The following is a 20,641-nucleotide window of genomic DNA, read 5'->3' on the forward strand; positions in this document are numbered from 1 at the left end:
GATGGTGTGATCACTCACCTAGAGCCAGATCCTGAAATGCGAAGTCAAGTGGGCCTTAGGAAGCATCACTATGAACAAAGCTAGAGGAGGTGATGGAATTCCAGTTGAGCTATTTCAAATCCTAAAAGATGATGCTATGAAAGTGCTGCACTCAATATGCTAGCAAATTTGGAAAACTCGGCAGTGGCCACAGGACTGGAAAAGGTCGGTTTTCATTCCAATCCCAAAGAAAGGCAATGCCAAAGAATGCTCAAACTACTGCACAATTGCACTCATCTCACATGCTAGTAAAGTAATGCTCAAAATTCTCCAAGCCAGGCTTCAGCAATATGTGAACCATGAACTCCCAGATGTTCAAGCTGGTTTTAGAAAAGGCAGAAGAACCAGAGATCAAATTTCGATTGGATCTTGGAAAAAGCAAGAGAGTTCCAGAAAAACACCTGCTGCTGCTTTATTGACTATGCCAAAGCCTTTGACTGTGTGGAGTACAAAAACCTGTGGAAAATTCTGAAAGATATGGGAATACCAGACTTTCTGACCTGCCTCCTGAGAAACCTATATACAGGTCAGAAAGCAACAGTTAGAACTGGACATGGAACAACAGACTAGTTCCAAATCGGGAAAGGGGTACATCAAGGCTGTATACTGTCACCCTGCTTATTTAACTTATATGCAGAGTACATCATGTGGAATGCTGGGCTGGATGAAGCACAAGCTGGAATCAAGATTGCTGGGAGAAATACTGGTAACCTCAGATATGCAGATGACACCTCCTTTATGGCAGAAAGCAAAGAACAACTAAGGAGCCTCTTGATGAAAGTGAAAGAGGAGAGTTGGCTTAAGACTCAACATTCAGAAAACTAAGATAATGGCATCCGGTCCCATCACTTCATGGCAAATAGATGTGGAAACAGTGGGTGACTTTATTTTTTTGGGCTCCACAATCACTGCAGATGGTGACTGCAGCCATGAAATTAAAAGGCTTTTACTCCTTGGAAGAAAAGTTATGACCAACCTAGACAGCATACTAAAAAGCAGAGACATTGCTTTGCCAACAAAGGTCCATCTAGTCAAAGCTATGGTTTTTCCAGTGGTCATGTATGGATGTGAGAGTTGGACTATAAAGAAAGCTGAGTGCCGAAGAATTGATGCTTTTGAACTGTGGTGTTGGAGAAGACTCTTGAAAATCCCTTGGACTGTAAGGAGATTCAGCCAGTCCATACTAAAGGAAATTAGTCCTGAATATTCATTGGAATGACTGATGCTGAAGCTGAAGCTCCAATGCTTTGGCCACCTGATATGAAGAACTGACTCATTGGAAAAAACCCTGATGCTGGGAAAGACTGAAGGTGGGAAGAGAAGGGGACGGTAGAGGATGAGATAGTTGGATGGCATCACCAACTCAATGGACATGAGTTTGGGTAAATTCCTGGAGTTGGTGAGGGACAGGGAGGCCTGGCGTGCTGCCAGGCCATGGGGTCGCAAAGAGTTGTACTCGACTGAGCAACTGAACTGAACTGGGGTAGCAGTTTTAGAATTTGTGGAATTCTGTCCTCATTTTATTACTTTGCTTCTGTGTTCCCTTGTGTTGTTTTTGTAATTTGTGCTTGAGAAACCTGATGTTTTAACTGCCAGCATAAAATTATTTTCAAATAGCCTGTTAAGGATGGAATTTTTACTATCAAAATTTTAAAATTGTGTTTAAGAAAATATTTACATAAGATTTCAGAAATTTGGATTTTTTTTTGAGTGAAATTGTTTTGTAAAAATCTGTGTTTTGTTTTCTTGTGTATGATCAGGTCTTTAAATGAAAAATAGGAAGCTAATTATGATAGAAACTATACCTTTAGTTTATTGACCTGGTCACACAGTTACCCAGGCTTCCTGTGTTTTATAGGATTCTATTTTATGTAATTTTCTTTTTGATCAATTTATAACAATTTTCTTCATTCATATTATATCTAGCCAGTAATCGTTTTATTGAGGTTTTTTAAAAGTTTTTTTGTATCATCTTTATGTTTTAGGACCTCTAGGCTCACAGATTTCATAAGTTGCCATTACTAGTAATTGTCAACTCTGATTTGCTTTTTAAGGATTTTTTAGAAAGCTTCTATTTATTTTTGACTGTGCTGAGTCTTCACTGCTGCAGGGCTTTTCTCTCTAGCTGTGGTGAGTGGGCCTTCTCACTAGGTGGCTCCTCTTGTTGTGGAACAAGGGCTTTAGGGTGCCAGGACTTCGGTAGTTGCAGCTCCAGGGCTCTAGAGCACAGGCTCAGTAGCTATGGCACCAAGTGTTGTTGCTCGTCAGCATGTGGGATCTTCCCAGATCAGGGATGGAACCCGTGTCTCCTGCATTGGCAGCAGGATTCTTTACCACCGGGTCACTAGGGAAGCCCCTGCTTTACTTCTTAGGGTATGGTGTGAGAGACTTGGGAATTACCTATTGGCAGAAGAGTTTGACTTCATTTTCATAATCAGTATATGTTATTTTTAACCCCAATATATTGTTTATAACAAGATTTTTAAGAAACCCTTTTTCATTCCTAATTGGAAAAAAGAGTTCCTGTCTTGCCTATCTTGCTATCTATTTTGTAAATATTGATGTAGCTTTGCTTATAATTATTATTAGCAGTAGTAGTAGCGTTGTATGTTTATAAAACTCATAATTTAGGACTTCAAAGCCAGGCATATTACAATAACATTGGATTCAAAAACTTTTATTGTATAAGTGATTCCCAATCCTAACTATATGTTAGACCAAAATGGTGTTGATAATCTCAAGATAGCAGAAAATTATGCATTTTAAAATTATGCAAATTATGTATTTATTTTAGTTTTATCCCGATGTATTTTTTTCTGAAATAAAAATCAAATTTTATGGTAGTCTTTTTTTGCCAAGATAAATAGTTGAGAAGTACTTGGATTATCTTTTTAAGTATTAAATTCTCTATTAATGTCAAACTATGATAGATCCAGAATTCTCTAGATCTGTATGAAGTTATTCTGGCAACAGAAACTTGATTCTCTTTTGTTCTTCAGTTGCTTTTGCTTACCTTTCATAGACATACACTGGCTTATTTTTTCTCTTGGCATCTGTTTTTTTCTTTTTTAATTTTACAGAGTGACAAATTATTATGGTGCATAGTTTCATAAATCATTGACAATGTTACATGGGAAAATACTGACAAGTTACAGACTATGTCTGTTCTGATTTTGTGTCATATACTGGGAAACTAAACATATATATTTAAATTCCAGAATATGAAATATCTATGCTGAACCAGATGTCATGGCTGATGAAGACTGCCTCAATAGAACTAAGGGTGACTTCTTTGAATCGCCAGCGCTCACACACCCAGAGGCTCCTGCACCTCCTGCTGGATGACATGCCAGTGAAGCCCTACTCAGGTGAACATGTGCATGTTGGCATTTGTATTGTCGTGCTGCTGACTGGTCTTTGTGAACCCAAGTGCAAATCTGAATCTTATGGTTAGTCTGTGATTGTAGGCCAAACGTGTTCTTTCTGCCTTTAGAATTTTTTCCCTTCAGAACACAAAATTAAAAGTCACCTGTCATTGCCATTTTATTATTGTTAAAAGCATTCACATTTTGCTCTATTCATATACACAGATACACAGTGGAGTTCGTCACACTGAGCCAGCCTGACCCAAGATATTCTGATGTGTGTTTTACATGCAAATTAAGCACAAACTTTTCTAATCATCTCACAGGCATGATTGATCCTGCCTCTTTGAGAGTTCTGATTATGCTTTTTACAATTGTGAAGTGGATCTGATAGAAACAGAAAGAATTAGATGAATGCTGTTGATAAATTCTCATCATCTTTGCATTTTAATTATCCATTTGCAAGGGGCTCTTTGACCTAGAAACAATGACATAGAAATAAAATAACCTGATATTTGTTATTTCCAAATAAATTTTATGAATGTGTTCTTTTTCTGATCTTTTATTACTGATGCTCCAACAGATGGGGAAGGAGGCATGGAAGATGAAAATAGATCTGTCTCTGGGTTCCTGCACTTTGACACTTCTACAAAAGGTGAAGCTCTTTCGATTTGTAATAAATTTGTAAGTGAGTAAGTAAATGTTAGTCGCTCAGTCGTGCCCGACTCTTTGTGACCCCATGGACTGCAGCCCACCAGGCTCCTCTGTCCTTGAGATTTTCCAGGCAAGGATACTGGAGTGGGTTGCCATTTCCTTTTCCAGGGGATCTTCCCAACCCAGGGATCGAACCCGGGTCTCCTGCACTGCAGGCAAATTCTTTACCGACTGAGCTACAAGGGAAGCTAGATATGTATATATTAAATTGATTAAAATTTCAGGAGGTAATTAATGCCTGTATCTGCAAATTCTGAACTGATGTTGAAAAGCTATGTAAAAATTATTTGTCAACAAAAAAAACTTTTTATAGCAAGATGATAGCATGGGAAAAACATTTTTGCAAATGAATGTGTTAGAAATAAAATCCAATTTAGATTTCAATACAATCTTCAATTTCCAGACTGAGGCCCTTTCTGAACATAGATATAGTACTGTCTTTGAGAGTGAACGGAGTACTGTGGTTTGCTTTTCTCTTCAATGTCCCAGCTAAAATAAAACGACTTTTCATTATTTCTAGTACGTCGCAAAATTCTCAATATTCTCGACTCCATTGACTTCAGTCAGGAGATCCCTGAGCCTTTGCAGTTGGATTTCTTTGATCGGGCCCAGATTGAACAAGTCATTGCTAACTGTGAACACAAGAATTTACGGGGACAGACAGTCTGCAATGTCAAGGTGAGCATTGCTTTAGAGTGTGTGCAGTATCAAGTGGTTCAGTCTTGGAGTCATTAGGAAAAAATAACTTTTTTTTTTTCTTATAGAGGTGTTGGTTTATTAGACAGTGGTTTACAGTTTTCAAGCAGCAAGGAAAGAAAACTGAATAGGCCGCACTAATTTTATCTCTTTGTCAGGTTTCCTGTCTCCTTTGTGTTAGTAGTCATGCCACCCAGCTGTCACTCTGGGGTGGTTTTAATTATTTAACTCTCTACCAGGTAGGTGGTAATGACTTGACTAGTAGGAAGAAGATATCCTGGACCAACTTTCCTGCCACAGAGACTCTTTGGTACTACTTTCTGGAATGTGAGGGATCCCTCCTGTTTTTGACAGAAATTGGACGGTACCACAGTTAAATTATATATAAAGTTATCTGAAACTTTCCCCTCTAGGGCAGTTTGAAGTAACTGCTAGGTTATTGTTGTACCAATGTCGGGAATGATCTTATTTTTCTCCCTTCTCTCAATTATGTAGCTTCTTCACAGAGTTCTTGTGGCCGAAGTGAACGCCCTTCAGGGTATGGCAGCCATAGGACAGAGACCTCTCCTGATGGATGTAAGCCCTGCTGACACCTTTTAACTCCTTAAGCTACTTAAATCGCCAATTAGATGACAAAACAGTGAACTGACTTCTAATTCATTATTAGGAAACTATTTAAAAATTAAAAGTCACCCGTCATTGCCATTTTATTATTGTTAAAAGCATTCACATTTTGCTCTATTCATATACACAGATACACAGTGGAGTTCGTCACACTGAGCCAGCATGACCCAAGATATTCTAATATGTGTTTTACATGCAAATTAAGCACAGACTTTTCTAATCATTTCACAGGCATGATTGGATCCTGCCTCTTTGAGAGTTCTGATATGCTTTTTACAATTGTGAAGTGGATCTGATAGAAATGGAGTCTTTCACTTTTGACTTTGTAATGTTAAAAGCTGAACTGAAGTTAATGTCTGGAGGCCAGAATAAAAATCATATCTTTTCTGCTAAGCTAGTTGAGGATTTACAACCTTTTCATATTGTGTAATAGATTTTACTTGTTCCCAGTCAGTGAGGGAAGAGTCACTTGTCATCACAAATGGAGAGCTACGGGGTCAGAGATCCAGTGGGAAGGACCACATATGTGGAAACACAGCTGGCTAGGCCAAAGCCAGAGGCAAAGAAATAGAAGACACATCGAGGAAACGTGCTATCGAACTTGGGTTTTAGGGAACTCTAGTGTTACAGAGTCAGAGAAGGCAATGGCACCCCACTCCAGTACTCTTGCCTGGAAAATCCCATGGACGGAGGAGCCTGGTAGGCTGCAGTCCATGGGGTCGCTACAAGTCAGACACGACTGAGCAACTTCACTTGCACTTTTCACTTTCATGCATTGGAGAAGGAAATGGCAACCCACTCCAGTGTTCTTGCCTGGAGAATCCCAGGGACGGGGGAGCCTGGTGGGCTGCCGTCTATGGGGTCACACAGAGTTGGACACGACTGAAGCGACTTAGCAGCAGCAGCACCAGTGTTACAGAGTAAGTATAATAGACAGTTGAAAGAAGAAAGAAGATGGGGTGAAAAACTCATTTCCACCCACATCACCTCTGCCACCTATCTTAAACATACACACACGCACACAGAGCTTTATTATTTTTTATGAAAAATAATAATATTCTGGCCACCAGTGTAACATAAAAAGTTAATCTGCTGTCTAGCAGGCATGGGAAGGTTTCCAGAGGATACTGTAAATGTTTTCAGATGAACTGACAGGGTTAAAAATAGCAGTCTATTGGTAAGACTTTGTCTTAGTGTTAACCTTGCAATTCAATTTCTGCCGCTGTAGGAAATTAGCACCATACTCCAGTACGTTGTAGGAAGAAACAAATTGTTGCAGTGTCTTCATGCAAAACGGCATGCTCTGGAGTCATGGAGGCAGCTGGTAGAAATTATCCTGACAGCCTGTCCCCAGGACCTCATTCAAGCAGAGGATCGCCAACTGATTATTCGTGATCTTTTACAAGATGTGCATGATAAGGTGACGTTTCCTAAATTACTGTATGCTGCTGAACAAATTTTGATCCCATTTAAATATATAGTTTACCCCATCTTTTTTTCCATTTTAGATTTGGAGTCAATAGAGTTGTGCAACGCCAGTGTTAAAACTTTCCTTAAGGAAAGTTTTATTGTAACTGTACAATAATGGCTCTCAAACAGAGTGTGTGTCAGAATTCCCTAGGGAGCTTTTTAAAAAATCTACATGACAGATCCCTACCCTAGACCTATTAAATGGGAGGCTCTAGTGGGGAGGGCATTATGTTAATTTCCATTAAAAACCTCTGGGGAATTCTGCTAGGGCTCCCTTCTGGTTAAGAACATTTTACTCAGCATCCTATTTAAATTTCTTTCTATGTATTAGCTTTTATCTTTGAATAGTACAATTGCAGTTTTAAATTCTTTGGTAGTTGAGAAGCTGCATGTGTAAGACATGTTAATGACTGTAGCTGAAAGCAGGGCCCTCACTGTGGTTTGTCTTTCTGCTTTAAGATCCTGGATGATGAAGCAGCGCAGGAATTAATGCCTGTGGTAGCAGGTGCTGTGTTCACCCTGACTGCTCACCTGAGCCAAGCCGTTCGCACGGAGCAGAAGCAACCCTTAGTCTTGGGGCCTGGAGAGGTCCATTGTGCTTTCAGTCTCGATAGCTCGTTCACCTCACCTCCACCCACAGAGAACCCACTGGTGGGGTTTGCTTCTATTGGAGATTCTTCACTTCACATCATATTGAAGAAACTGTTAGACTTCATTTTGAAGACAGGTTTTTCTTTTTTCGTCTAAATTTTCTACAAATTACGACTTCTGTATTTGTTTTAACTTTAATTTGAAACAAGATTTTTACTCTGCTGTATTTTCCTAGGCGGTGGATTCCAGCGAGTGCGGACGCACCTGTATGGCTCCCTGCTTTACTACTTGCAGATTGCCCAGAGGCCGGATGAGCCAGACACCTTAGAAGTGGGTAAGCGCTAATCTTTTCTGTTTTTAGAGATCGGTTACTTCAAATGTTTTTTTTTTTAATCACCTTTTGACCTTTTGGCTAAGCAAAGCTATAATAAATGAGTCTTTACGGAGTCATTGAAGTACTTACTATAAAGTCAAAGGAAAATGTTTAGTTTTGTAAAATTGTGGCAATAGGAACTTCCCTGGTGGTCCAGTGGCTAAGACTCTGCACTGCCAATATAGGCGCCCGGATTTGATCCCTGGTCAGGGAACTCGAGCCCACATGGCTGCAGCTAAAGAGCCTGTGTGCCGCAGCTAAGACCTGGGGCAGCCACATTAAAAAAGAGGAAAAAAGTGGAAACAGTACAAAAGGAATGTAAGCACAAACCTTCAAATACTACTTTAGCTTACATATTTTTCTAACTCCTGCTCATTCTGGTCCCATTAACAGTACATGTCTTTTAAAATAGCTGTCATTCCGCAGTATAGAAGTCAAGGCAGTTCAGTCGCTCAGTCGTGTCCGAGTCTTTGTGACCACATGGACTGCAGCACGCCAGGCCTCCTTGTCCATCACCAACTCCCAGAGTTTACTCAAACTCATGTCCATTGAGTCAGTGATACCATCCAACCATCTCATCCTCTGTTGCTCCCTTCTCCTCTCGCCTTCGATCTTTCCCAGCATCAGGGTCTTTTCCAGTGAGTCAGTTCTTCGCATCAGGTGGCCAAAGAACTGGACTTTCAACTTCAGCATCAGTCCTTCCAATGAATATTCAGGACTGGTTTCCTTTAGGATGGACTGGTTGGAACTCCTTACAGTCCAAGGGACTCTCAAGAGTCTTCTCCAACACCACAGTTCAAAAGCATCAATTCTTTTCTTTATAGTCCAACTCTCACATCCATACATGACTACTGGAAAAACCATATGCTATCTAGATTGGTCATAGCTTTTTCTTTCAAGGAGCAAGCATCTTTTAATTTCATGTCTGCAGTCACCATCTGCAGTGATTTTGGAGCCCCAAAAAATAAAGTCTCACTGTTTCCCCATCTATTTGCCATGAAGTGGTGGGACCAGATGACATGATCTTAGTTTTCTGAATGTTGAGTTTTAAGCCAACTTTTTCACTCTCCTCTTTCACTTTCATCAAGAGGCTCTTTAGTTTAGTTTAGTATAGAAGTAACATTTAATCATTTGCCTCATTCATAAGTAGTTAAATTGTTTCTAATTTTTTACTATTACAAAAATGCTGCATCAAATATTCTTTTATATGACTATATATTTCTCAAGAAGGATACTTTATAGTGGAATTTGCATGTGAAAGAGGATGTGCATTTTTTTATTTCAACAGATTCTACCGAATGGCTTTCTACCAGTTTAAACTCTCATCAATAGTATACATAAGTCTTTTTGTACTTAATGTGAAGGTTTTCTTGAGTAAATGTCACAGAGCTGAGTTTCTTGCTCAGAAGGTCTACGTATTTAAAATAACGATAGAGGCTTTGTAAACTGTAGTTAGAGTGTGTGTGTGTGTGTATTTTTTTCTTTTTTGACCATGCTGTTCACTTGTGGCATCTTAGTCCCCTGACCAGGGGTTGAACCTGGGCCCTTCACAGTGAGAGCATGGAGTCCTAACCACTAGACCACCACAGAATTCCCATATAATTAGCATTTTAAAATAAGAGTAATTATATATATTCTTTGATTGCCATGTTTGGAAAATGTTTTTAACTGTTCAAAAGATTTAATACTCTGCCAGACTTAACACTGATATTTAAGAACTTGTCATAGGCACCTTCTTATAACCTTCATAAGTATTTGTTTTATATACAGATTCTTAAAAACACTTATATTCTTATACACTCTGTGTATAAGACTCAGATTATCTCATATTATTCTTTACTGGCTATATTTTTTGTATAATATCCTTAGAAGGTAGTAATAGCCAGATCATGCATTTATGGGAATGTCCTACTGGCATAAATGATGCACAAAAGTAGTTTTAGGTCATTAAAAATAATACTTCAGAGAAAGTTTTTAAACAAATAGGAGCTTTTTAAGAGCGATAATCTGCCAGCATACCTCCCCCATTTTCCTCTTGATTTACAAAAATTTTAGCATTGGATTTAGTTGAATTGGCAAAAATCATCACATAACCACTAGGTGGAGCTTTATAACATGCTTTATAAGAAGTTATTACCAAGATGTGGTAAAAGCAATGTGACCATAAAAGAAAATTCTCCTTTGTTTTTAATTTTCAAATGATCTGTTTTTGGAGCAGTTTTATCCCTTAATTAGTTTTTTTCTTAGTCATAATTACTGCTTATTTTGACTTGTTTTAGGTAGCAAAGTATTTTCTAGATACTAGTATTTTTAATTTTCAAGTTAGAAATACTAAATTTAAAAACTCTTACTGAGCACATATTGTTGTGCAAGACACTGTACATACCTTCTGTTGTTTTAAAACCAAAAGTGAATTTTAATGTTTACATACTTAATTTTTCATACCACTTTTACTTTATTTTTACATAACCATATATATTGAATACTGGGCAGCCATTTTCCCTGTTTGGTAAAATAGGAATCTGACTTAGAGAGGTTAAGTGACTTGGTTGTATGTGACATCTGAGAATTAGAATTCAGTTTTCTCAATTTGTAACAGAATTCTTCTGACCTTGGAACATCACATCTTCATCTTTTTATTTTATCTTTTTGTAATCTGTAGTTTTTCCTTACTGTAATTTGGTAGAAAATGTCACCAGTATATTTGTAACTTATTTCATGCGTGACTAATTTCTAATAAGTGAAGTGAAGTCGCTCAGTTGTGCCCGACTCTTTGCGACCCCATGGATAGTAGCCTGCACCAAGCTCCTCCATCCATAGGATTTTCAAGGCAAAAGTACTGGAGTGGGTTGCAATTTCTTTCTCCAGGGAATCTTCCCAACCCAGGGATCCAACCCAGGTCTCTCACATTGTAGACAGACACTTTACCGTCTGAGCCACCAGGGAAGTCTAATAAGTAAAGGGCATCTACAAATCAATAACCCAACAGAAAAATGAGCAGAAGATATGAGCAGACTGTTTAAGGAAAAGGAAATTCAAATGTCTCTTAAACATACAGTTAATTTTTTGAAAATCCTTATGGGTGGATCCTATCGCCTTGAGCTGGCAATGCTGTGTATCTGGGGAGAAACCAAAGAATATGTCTTTTGACAAAATTATTTGGAGAATCTTATGTGTTTCCCTAATTAAGAACAGTGTAGTTGAAATCTGACATTTCTTTTGCATATGTAATTCCTGATAGCTATTATTGTCATAAATATCTCTCTCTATTCTTTTCACTTTTTATTTTCTCTCTTTTCTACCAGTGACCACTAGAAACAAAAGGTGGATAATCTGACCAGAGCTTAAATGTTTAATATGAACCACAATTATTATATTCTTGATTTCTTTATTGAACTGTTTCTTAAACTCTAGTATTGTAAAAACATTTCACATTTAAAAATAGATTGATAATGACAAAGATATATATTTTCAGCATATTTTTAATGAGATTAATGTTTTCACTAAAAGTTGATAAAGCCAACCTATAAAGTTATGTTAACACCTCAGTGTGGAGGTGCATCCTCTTTAATTTCTGAGATTAGCCCTGTTTGACTGTTTTGTTCTAATTTCCGTAAAATGGATTTTATTGCTTTTAAACCAGATTCGTTTTTAACTTTTTATTCTCTAGGAGCTTATCATTCAACTTTAATTTGTAATTGATTGATGAGCTGTATGGAAGATGTCAGTTTGAATTCTTTATTTTAAAATTATTGTTGCAATTTTAAGTAGTTTTATTATGTTTTTCTCATATGTTCTATTTTCTTCTAAATTGGCTTTTCTTTTTCTTTAGTTTTGACAAGTTGATAGTATTCAGTAAATAAGAATGAGAAATTATAGTAAGAATGATGAATTTTCTGCTCTGCTCATAATTCTTTTGGGCTATTGTGACTTTTGATAAGAATTTTCTTGTTCTTTGTTTATGAAATTATAGTATCCAGTCATCTTTTTAAAGGAGACTAGAAAAGATGATCTATTGCTGTTACTAAAGTTTTGAGAATCGTACTGTGAGATTTTCAGTTTTTATGGTCTAGGTGTTAATATGATCTAGAATCATAGTTTAAGTACACCTGTGATTTTGGTCATGAAGTGGTGCGACTGAAAGGATTTCATAGAGAATCTTGCCTGTTGTTGACTCTGTTCTCTTGAATCCAACTCCAATAAGTGACTTAAAAATACCAACTACAGCTGGTGTGTAGTAGGTGCAAACTTTTTGCTTGATGTGAATTTAGATGTACATTTCTCACCACTCCTTTTGTTTTACAACTTGAGTCAGATCTTAGGACCTTAGAACCTGACTGAAAATAATCAGGTATTTAAAAAATAGCATCTAGCTTTTCTTTTTTATTTAAAAATAAATGTTGATTGAAGGAAATTTAGGACATACTAATAAGTGAAAGGAAGAGAAAAGTCACACACTCCACCCTTCTAAGATAGCTATCAGGACATTTTGGTTATAGCCAACTATCTTTTTGTATTGATTTATTTGTATCTTCCTTTTTCTTTCTACTTAGTATATTATGAGCTTTTCCCCTCTCGTTTAATAACATTTTAATGCCTCTATGGATTTTGCCACTTATGGATATTTAGCAAATGCCCTACCCATTTTTAGACCCTTAGCTTATTTCTAGTTTTCACAATACAAACAAAAATTAGTAATCATTTGGTGGTTTATTATTTTAAGTTGTTCCAGAAAGCATGAATTGGGTTCTTGCTTTCATAAAATCTTATATCCTAGTAGAAATGGCAGTATATGTGCTTATATATATGTTTAAGTATATGTGCTTATATATATAAGTTTAAGGCTTAACAATAAGCTTTAAATTGGATGATATAGAGTGGATGCCTGCAAACTTTTTCTGTAAAGGGCCAGATAGTAACAATTTTAGGCTTTGCAAGCCATGTGCTCTCTGCTGCAACTCCTTAACTCTGCCATTATAGTGCAAAAGCAGCCAGAGACATATGCTATGTTACATTGAAATTTTATTTACAAAAACAGGTGGGAGATCACATTTCGCCCACCAGCCTTAGTTTGCCAACCCCAATTATAAATTACAAGTTTTATAGGATTTAAAAGGAGAAAGGAAATGAAGGATTTTGCTGGACTTTTCTGGTCAGGTTGCATTTACATAAGAATAAATGGGGGGCTTTTCAGTGAGGCCCAGACTAGGAGGGAGTAAAGAATCAGGCCATAAGCAGGGGAGAGGGTTGATAGCAAATTAAGCCAATTTGAGATGATGGGACTGTATTATTAATGACCTTGGAAATGAAAGTATAGTGTTAGAGCTAGTAGAATGAAGCAATAGACATTTAACATTTTTGAGTAACTTGATAAGTTCGTAGTTTAGGAAAGTATGTGTGGCAGTGATTTATATGGTATGTTGGAAGAAGGGACAGATTGAGTAGAAGAAATCATTTTGGTGACTTCTAATGAATTAATTTATCTTCTTAAAAAATGAAGATTTTAAAGAAAGGGCTTCTTTTAAAAACTGTTTTCCATTATGATTTATCACAAGATATTGAATATAATTCTCTGGGTTATACAGTAGGACTTGTTGTTATCCATTCTATATATAATAGTTGGCATCTACTAATCTCAGATTCCCACTCCGTCCCTCCTCCTTGGCAACCACAAGTCTGTTACCCGTTTTAAAGAAAGAATTAGATTTTTCTTATTTCTAGGTAGTGCTGTCAATATTGGAACTCTGAGATCTGTTCACAGTTTGAAATCAAATATTTCTTGATACTTAACTGATCTTCTGTAATCCCTTGTTTTTCAGATTTCACTATGAGGCCCCAAGGTTCTTGCATGGGTTCCTCAGGGGTTTTGAGGAAGAATCTCTAGAGTGATATGCCAGCATCTCTTTACCCTCATTTCAATCATAATGTTTGAACTAAGGAATTCATGGCTAAAAAGCATTAAACCTGTAAAGCGGTGGCTTTCAGACTTGCCCAAATTCTCAACTCACATAATTTTGTGGCAGTTCTGTGTGTAGAACAGGAGAAGCCGTATCTCCTCAGACTAGGCTCCTGAGAACCCTTTCACCATGGAACTCCCCCCGAGGGCATCTGGTGGCCTCCCTGGAGCAGAGTTTCTAAACTTTCCTTTAATCTGTCGATCAGTCAATGATTAGTATTTGAGCTTCTACTTGTGTGCTAAGTAGACAAGACACAATCCCATTGTTAATAAGCTTGTGTTTGATGTGGTCAATGTGGGGAGACAGGGAATAAGCATGGAAATCCATCTCCCCCTCAAATAACGTTATTTTAGTAAATCTAGCAAATAAGTACTGTGGAGAAAATAAAATAGTACTGTGATATGTTGTGTGGGGGATGGGGGAGGAGGGAGTATTGGGTGTATTTGGGGAAGTGATATTGAATAGAGGCTGGGGTAGCCAAGCTACAATCTAGGGAAGAATATGGAGAACAGTTGGTGCAAAGATCCTGAGACTGAAGTAAGTGCTGAGTTTGAGGGACAGAATGGCTAGTGTGGTGGTAGTATGGAGGTGGAGAATGGAAGGAGGTGAAATAGAAAAGTAGATGGGACCAGATGACCTAAGGAAGTGACATGATTGAGAAGATTTATAATCTCATACCCTCCTTTGACACTATTGGACATGAAATATGACTAAAATAAAACTAAAGTAGTGGTGAAAATATTTTAGGGAAAAAATATTAAAACTCTGAAGATTTGCCTGCTGCAGACTTTATAGTGAAATATAGACCACATTGTGGCATTATTTTTCATGATTATGTCTGCTTTGTTTTATTCTCCATTCTGAGCACCCTGTCTTAAGAATTTTTCCTCAGTTTGAAAACTGATGCCATTATCCTAGTTGGGGAAAATCATAAGTTAGTTTCAGCTATATTGCTTTATATAGTATATTTATGAAACTTTTTTCTAAAAGATTTTCAGAAATCTATGTAAAGTTTATAATACTATCTTTAATTATCATTGTACCTTGAATTAAATTTAAGTTGTCTTCATAATGAGTATACATTTTCCTTTTTAGTAAGTATTTCAATTAAAAAGTATAAAAGAATAAAATATCTGCTTTTTGGAAGCAGATCTTTGTCTACTTTGTACCTGATCCTTTGTAGCCAAATTCTCATAGATCTCAATAAAAGATAAAACCAGATCAATTAGCAGAATAAATACAGGAATTGGTTCTCCTGGAGCCTCTGATTCATTTTGATTTCTTTAAGGATAGTTTCTCCTTTTCCTAATGCCATTGTTATCTTAGTGTATATGCATGGAATAATGCATTGTATTCTTGAAATTTACCTGCCCAGACTCATTGGTTGATGGGCCTTTGTGCGCAGGCATTAATGGAAATGTATAAGGTGTAATTATTCAGTTAGCAAGCTATTTTTTTGCTGGAGTGTTTTATATGTCTTCTTTTGTAACCCTTTAGCCAAGAAAACCATGTGGGAAAGGCTGACTGCCCCTGAAGATGTGTTTAGTAAATTACAGCGAGAAAACATAGCCATCATCGAGAGCTATGGTGCCGCCCTCATGGAAGTGGTCTGTCGAGATGCTTGTGATGGTCATGAGATTGGAAGGGTACAGTAATTCCTGCTCAGTATTGTACTTGGACAGATATTTTGACTTCGTATTAAGGCATAAGTTGGATCAGCTTTTCAAATGGATGTTATATACTAGGAATTATTTTCTGTAATATATTTTAGTGAATTTTCTTATTTACTCTAATTTGAAATTTATATTTTGTTTATTCATATGTTTCATTCACTTATATTAGTAATCCCTATTAGTTCAGACTGGGCCCTCAGAATAATCTTTTTGCTAATTTTGAGATTTGCCTTATACTGGTAGAAACAGCAGAGGTGCTGGTTAATAAAGATCCTTGAATAAGAGAATGGGGATAAATAGCTTTTATATTGAATATATCTTGTTCTTCTTTTTTGAGAAGTATTTACATTTATGTATCTTTAAAATATTATGTCATACTGGTGATAATATATTGAGAAGATAATTTCCTACTGGTGGAAAATCACATAGCATTTGAATCATGTAGTGTGCTCTTAATTATGTTAAAAACATAGTATCTGGGAAGAAATAGGCCAAAGTGGTCTTTATCAGTTAGTGTATTTTCCATATATTTTTTTGTTTGTTTGTTTGTTTTCTGTGTTTTCTATAATGAGCATGTAACACTTCATTGGGGAAAATGCTATTTTTAAAAATCAATTTCCTCCTTTCCTCCAACAAGTAATGTTTAGATTCTGTTAAAATATGTTTAATGCTATTATTTTAATGTGTTAGGTTTTGTTTCAGAAATGTAGCTTTACCCTGAACATTTTCCTTTTCTTAATACATCAAGATTCTGGATACATAGCTTTCAACTTCTCAAAAAAAAAAAGGAGAGAGTTGTATTGCATGCAACAGTTCTCCTTCTAAGAAAACTTCTAAACATTTCCAGGTAAAGGGAGTTACTGTTGTTGACTTGGTAGCCATCTCCACATTTTGGACTTTGATTTTTTCTTCCTTCAGATGCTGGCGCTGGCTCTCCTTGATCGAATTGTCTCCGTGGATAAGCAGCAGCAGTGGCTCCTGTATCTGTCTAACAGTGGCTATCTGAAGGTGCTTGTGGACAGCTTGGTAGAAGATGACCGTACTTTGCAGAGCTTACTCACTCCACAGCCTCCCCTTTTAAAAGCCCTATATACTTATGAATCCAAAATGGTAAGGCTTTGTGTTCACTTGAGGTTAGATCAACAGGTCATTTCCTGTTGAGGTTAAAGCTATATTAAAGAAAATGAACATGGCCTATGTTTCTAATATTTTTATCATACCTGCCATAATCATTTCTGAGGAGTTTTAAATTTGGGTACATGTGCTAGGAATGCATCTTCTGAGCGTGCGGAGCTGAGCTGAAACGGTCCTATGAAGGCTGGCTGGGTGCTGAGACTGCTGCTCACTCACTCCTGTTGCTGGTGATGCCAGATCCGTGTGACACTCAGTGCTCCCTGAGGAGGAGAGTGAGCATGCATGACCTTCCCGAAGAAAGTCAGCCTGTGCCGGTTGCCTGAGGAAGTTCCACTGTAGATGTGCTGGCTCTACTTTAAGCACAGGATTTTTCACTCTAGTATATATATTTAATTTCCTTTCCTCCAAATCTTGTTTTAATTTCTGTTTCCTCCTGCTTAAAAATACCATGAATGTCACAATAAGAGAAGCACTAAAATCTTAGATTCTTCATTAATTCTGTTTTCCCTCCCTCCTTCATTTATTCAACAGTTATTTGTTAAATATCTGTTACATGCCAGGTATTACGTGAGGTAGTAGAGATATAGCTGTGAGCAAAACAGTCTTTCCTGCCCTGCATAAGCCCATGTGATGATTTTACTTGAATGCGTAACCCATGCAAGGCCTGTGTGGCACTTCAGATATGCTGTACCGTTTATTCCTCATGAAGATTCTGTGGTGAAAGTGAAAGTCGCTTGTTCATGCTCAACTGTTCGTAACCCCGTGGACTATACAGTCCATAGAATTCTCCAGGCCAGAATACTGGAGTGGGTAGCCTTTCCCTTCTCCAGGGGATCTTCCCAACCCAGGGATCGAACCCAGGTCTCCTGCATTGCAGGCAGATTCTTTACTAGCTGAGCCACAAGGGAAGCCATAGAGGTATAATGTGCCCCTTCCTAGCTAGTCACCAATGATTACAGATTAGAAATGTGCTATGGTGGGGTGGTCCAGTGGTTAAGAGTTTCCCTTCTAGTGCAGGGGGTGCGGGGAACTAAGATCCCACATGCCTCAGGGTGTGGCCAAGAATTAAATAAAAACAACATTGTAAATCAACTATACTTCAACTTAAAGAAGAAATGTGCTATGAGAAAGCCTCGTTTTTAAATGAGACCCGTGACTGCGATCTCTGTACTGATGAATTTTGTTCTGTAACTTCTTAGGCATTTCTCACAAGAGTGGCCAAGATTCAGCAGGGTGCTTTAGAGCTGCTGAGGTCTGGCGTGATTGTGAGGCTGGCACAGTGCCAAGTCTATGACATGCGCCCAGAAATGGACCCACAGGGGTAAGTGTCTGTATCATTTGGCTTTTTTTAAATTACCAGTAAAGGTTTATTAAGGAAAAAGATTTTCAAACATAATTTTGCCCTTTATAATTCTGTTTGAGCAGTACTCTCATCTTGATGGTTTTGTTTGGTCATACCCCCCCTGCCATTTGATGCTAATAAATGAAAGTTGCTAGTCAGGGTAAAAGTGAGTAGAGACATTTCTGCGTGCTCAGTCGTGTCTGACTCTTTGTGACGCCATAGGCTATAGCCCCCAGGCTCCTCTGTCCATGGGATTCCCCAGGCAAGAATACTGGAGTGGGTTTCCATGCACTCCTCCAGGGGATATTCCTGACCCAAGGATTGAACATGTGTATCTTACATTCCTGACAGGCAGCTTCTTTACCACTAGCACCGCCTGGGAGGCGAGTGCTTTTTATTTTAGAGCAGTGATATAAGAGGAAGATGGGAGAGCATTTTGTTAGTAGATGTTACTTTTCCAAACTTGATTGTTCTGTTTAGTGCAAGTACATATTTTCCATTATACTGTCTTTTAAAGTCCTGTAATGAAATTATAATTTGTGGTGGATTTTCTTTTCTTGATGACTTGAGTAATATTTTATGTTTTTCTCATTTTAACATTTTGCCAACTGCTTGCTAATTTGAAAGCTTCAAACGAAATTATTTTAAGTTCCAAACTAGCAGATTTCTCAGTTGAGTTTGAATGTGGATGTTTTTCTTTTTTGTCTACGTGGCTCTGACATTGTTAAGCCTATATGTAGCCTACCTGCCTACTATCAAATAACATTATTTCAGTTTTAGTAATTTGCTTCAAAAGATCCATTGCCAAATTGCATGTTTTGAGTTTTTCAGGTTTAGCTATAGACATATTTTACTTTGAGAAAAATTAACATCACTTTCTGAAGTTTTAAACATGCGAGTTTTTACTTTCAACTTAGGTGAAGGGGATTAAGTTATTTATATTCCTCCCTTCATGATGTGTTATTATTGCCCATCTTTGGAAAGCCTTTCTGTTATCTCTTTTTATTTCCATATTCTGCTTTCATTCCCTTCTCAACAGGCAATCATTTTATTTGGTCCAAAAATTTAAATAAAATATTCACAGTAAGCAAATAGTTTATTAATACAGTGGTTCTGAGACCTAAACTTAAAGGTTAAGTTATTTTACAACCTCATTTTAGGTTTTAAAATCTTGTTTTATTTTATATAATAGACAATGTAGATTCCTTTTTGGCTTTGTGTACATGAGGGAAATTTGGAGAAAGCAACTTTTGTTTCTGTTTCTCTATGGCTTAAGGGAACATTTAGAGTAGAATAAGTACGTTTGGGGAATTTTGTCTTCTTTACTAAGATTTTTTTCAAGATTCACATAACTGTCTTCACTGTACATGTGGGATACAGAGTCCTCGTTAGTAGCGTCGCATCTTAATCAGTCGCCTGTGGTTATTTGCCGTGGGGGTGGTCAGGGACTGTTGGGATGTGCCGTAACTCTTGGACTGTTGCTGTCTCCTTGTCGACTGGGTGTGAATCAAGCGTGTTTGGCATGAGAGACCCCCCAGTGTTCATCCCTACTCCAGGAGACCGATACCGCCAGATTCTCCTTCCAGCCCTTCGCTTGTGCCAGGTCATCCTTACGTCCAGCATGGCTCAGCACTTGCAGGCAGCAGGGCAGGTAAGAGGAACCTTAGTGCAGAAATCATCAGGTACAAAACCTTTATTTTACAAATGCAGAAGATGGACAGCTCACATAGATTTCCTTAGGCCCATGTACTTTGCTCTGAACTTCAGCTAATTAATAGAATAGTGAGATGGGAAGCAAGGGATCTAAATCAGTTGTTTTATAGAAGGAAGCAGTTACTGTGATAGAAATAAACTGATTTCTAAAATGTAATTTAACCGCGTATTTATTAGTGAATGCTGTACACTTTATTAGGCCTTAGAGAAAATACAAAAGATAGATGGTATCGCTACATTTAGTTGTGATATTATTTTCAGTGCTTTCCAGGGAAATCTTCAAAAATATGTTTCTTTATTTCTTTAATAATGTAATATACAATTTAGCCTTTCGCTAGTTAATTAGGCTTATCATTCATGAATCTGCCATTTTTTATTGTATTGCTCTGTTCTTATGATACTCTCAGAAACTGTGTCCTAATAATTTATGGTGATTTTATCTGCTTTCCCTGCCATCAGTCTTTAGGCTTGCCTCACCAAGATAGAATGCTGCTGTTTCTAGTGCGGCACCTGATTTTATACAGCATTGGTCTTGGTGACATTCTATCCCTTTCATATGTGGCCTTTGAATTAGTTCTTTAACATGCAAAGACTCTGCCTTCTACTTTATTGAGATTAATATTTTTTAGTAGATGTGAAATAAGACCAGACTTAACCTGAGCATAGCATAATTACCCGAATAGCTTCTTTAAAAAATACAGATTACTGAGTTGCATGTCCAGCAATGATGGGCTGAGGCCAGGAATCTATATTGAAAAAATAAAGGGGCACAATTCCTGAGAGATTCAAATGTTCAACCTGTTGTGGTGTAGTCCCTGCCTTTGAGGCATCTGTAATATAGTTGAGAAGATGTTTGGGTGTGAAAAAGAGTAGAGTCCTCTGTTATGGGACACTGTTAAACGCTAAGCTGGAAGGGCAGAGTTTGGAGGTCAAGGTTTGTATCGCCTTTA

General features: G+C 37.5%; 1 protein-coding gene across 2 annotated transcripts in view; it reads left to right on the forward strand.

Annotated features, from left to right (window-relative positions):
* Nucleotides 1-20,641, forward strand: part of NUP205 (nucleoporin 205) — an 80,534-nt gene that overhangs the window by 44,502 nt on the left and 15,391 nt on the right. For both annotated transcript variants that reach the window (XM_024990699.2, NM_001130931.2), the window contains exons 24-34: nucleotides 3,258-3,407; nucleotides 3,988-4,059; nucleotides 4,639-4,796; nucleotides 5,310-5,390; nucleotides 6,667-6,858; nucleotides 7,368-7,635; nucleotides 7,735-7,833; nucleotides 15,327-15,475; nucleotides 16,421-16,612; nucleotides 17,836-17,957; nucleotides 19,491-19,629. In XM_024990699.2, coding sequence (XP_024846467.1) covers nucleotides 3,258-3,407; nucleotides 3,988-4,059; nucleotides 4,639-4,796; nucleotides 5,310-5,390; nucleotides 6,667-6,858; nucleotides 7,368-7,635; nucleotides 7,735-7,833; nucleotides 15,327-15,475; nucleotides 16,421-16,612; nucleotides 17,836-17,957; nucleotides 19,491-19,629 — 1,622 coding nt within the window. The remainder of the gene's footprint in view (nucleotides 1-3,257; nucleotides 3,408-3,987; nucleotides 4,060-4,638; nucleotides 4,797-5,309; nucleotides 5,391-6,666; nucleotides 6,859-7,367; nucleotides 7,636-7,734; nucleotides 7,834-15,326; nucleotides 15,476-16,420; nucleotides 16,613-17,835; nucleotides 17,958-19,490; nucleotides 19,630-20,641) is intronic.

This window comes from Bos taurus, chromosome 4 (genome assembly GCF_002263795.3).
Source record: "Bos taurus isolate L1 Dominette 01449 registration number 42190680 breed Hereford chromosome 4, ARS-UCD2.0, whole genome shotgun sequence".
NCBI classification, from domain to species: domain Eukaryota; kingdom Metazoa; phylum Chordata; class Mammalia; order Artiodactyla; family Bovidae; genus Bos; species Bos taurus.